Raw genomic sequence first — 1,804 nt, forward strand, 5'->3', positions numbered from 1 at the left:
ACCGAAAGGTCGTCTGAGCTCCAGCTGACTTGCTTAAGAGTTTGTTCAATGAAGGCCACGATGTTTTCGACTAACTCGACCAGTTCGAGACAGCAATACTCACGAGCATACATCAGAAAAACCCTCACGGAATCGATGACATCATCGATGTGTGAAGCAGGTATTGCTCGCCCGAACTCTGCCGTAGCAGACAAATTATCGAAATTGGAACCGCCCGATTCCAGCCAGTGGATGCGGTCTGACTGCGATAATCTGGCGAAATGTCGGATTGATAAACCACTTAAACCGAACTGAATGTCGAATAGCCGAGTACAAACTCCAGGAAGTGCCTTGAATGCCACGTGCTCGGACCGGATCATACTTTTGACAAATACTGTAGCAGGCTTACCTTTGTATTTCGCTAATCCTCGTCGTCTCCGGTGTTAACGTCGCTGGCCGCGCCTTGCCGAATATTTTGGAAGCGCTCTAGTAGGACCGGCGTGCCACGAAGCTTCTCTATAATTAGCATGTCCTGGTCCAAAACTGCCCGAAAGCGCTTAGGTTCGGTGGGAACATCGTTCAACCTTTCTCGTGACCGTTTCGCGCTGCCTCCTGTTGGAACCTCCTGGCGGTTAAAGCGAGAGTCAGTTACTGCCGGTTCTTGCGGCGACTCGTCATCGTCTAAAAAGGGATCAAACAACTCTTGTACTTCCGCTACCGAGGTCCTCTGGACGTTGGTCGGTCGAACGACTGGGGCTTGAGGTGCTGGTGGTTGAAAAAAGTATTCACCGACGTTAGCAGGTACTAGTTGCGAACCCCCGTCCACAAAATGAGCGAAATCCACTGCGTGTTGAAGCGGGAATTTTGTTTGTTGACCCGTCCTTGGATTAATCCACCGGCACGCCTTCGCTGGAACGGGGAAATTATCTTCCGTCATGAGCCCGTTAAAAATTGCAGGAATGTCGTTAGATCCAGCCGACCCCGCTCTTCCAAGCACTCTATTTAAAATCGTTGATTCCACGGCTCCGATTTCTTCATTGCTCCACTCAACTCGGCTAAATTGAACATGCTCAAGAAGTAAAACGACGATGGGTGCGCGCCTGGCGGTATCGGCCAGGCCAGCAACCAATTCCTCTCCCTCAGAGCGGATGGTCAGATTGTCACCATCAACCTTAATAACTTGGCCGTAGTGAACTTGCTCCCCAATTATTGCCGACACAGAGCACCGCAGCAATGAGCGCCTCCCTGACGCTTTGACTTCGCCTGCAGATACGACATGTTAGCTTGCAACGTCGCGACTAATTCGGCCCTTCGGAGCCTTCAAGGCTGCGAAACGCCACATCAGCACCGTCAAGACGCACCACCTGCGCATAGAATGGCTGGGTGTACTCCCCATCAATCAACTCGGGCGTCAAGTGTAAGTACGATCGAGAGGTGAAGCGGACCATCTCCCGGAGTGATAAGGTTGTAGACACGAAGCAGGAGGGCTTAAAACTTGGAGCGAAATTCTGAAACTAACTGAGTGACTACTCCAGCATGTTCTCTGGTGGTTTCATCTTTTGCTGCCTCTGCTGAAAAGCTATTTTCCTTCTTCGCTTGAAAATTTCCAGTCGAAGTTGGGTGTTGATGGCGGTCTTGATGACGTAACGTCGGCTGGTTTGGTATCTCAGCGTCAATGGGAATTGCTTTACCGATTTGTTGTTGTTGATATTGGTCGCCGCCTTCCAAGCGAAGATGGTGCCAGTAAGAGTATTATTGTGTCTGGTACTTCCAACTGTAACTACGCTCTCACGATTTATTACCACGTATTGCGTGAAGTTGTTGC

At 50.2% G+C, this 1,804-nt stretch overlaps 1 protein-coding gene across 1 annotated transcript; it reads right to left on the bottom strand.

Moving 5' to 3' along the window:
• Positions 1-400: 400 nt before the first annotated feature.
• Positions 401-1,427, bottom strand: PPTG_19460 (hypothetical protein; the record flags this gene model as incomplete). Its single annotated transcript, XM_008917888.1, has 2 exons — positions 401-1,242; positions 1,328-1,427. The coding sequence occupies 2 exons, from the start codon at positions 1,425-1,427 to the stop codon at positions 401-403; spliced, it is 942 nt and encodes a 313-aa protein (XP_008916136.1).
• Between the last annotated feature and the right edge of the window lie 377 nt (positions 1,428-1,804).

Source organism: Phytophthora parasitica (assembly GCF_000247585.1).
Source record: "Phytophthora parasitica INRA-310 unplaced genomic scaffold supercont2.121, whole genome shotgun sequence".
NCBI classification, from domain to species: domain Eukaryota; phylum Oomycota; class Peronosporomycetes; order Peronosporales; family Peronosporaceae; genus Phytophthora; species Phytophthora nicotianae.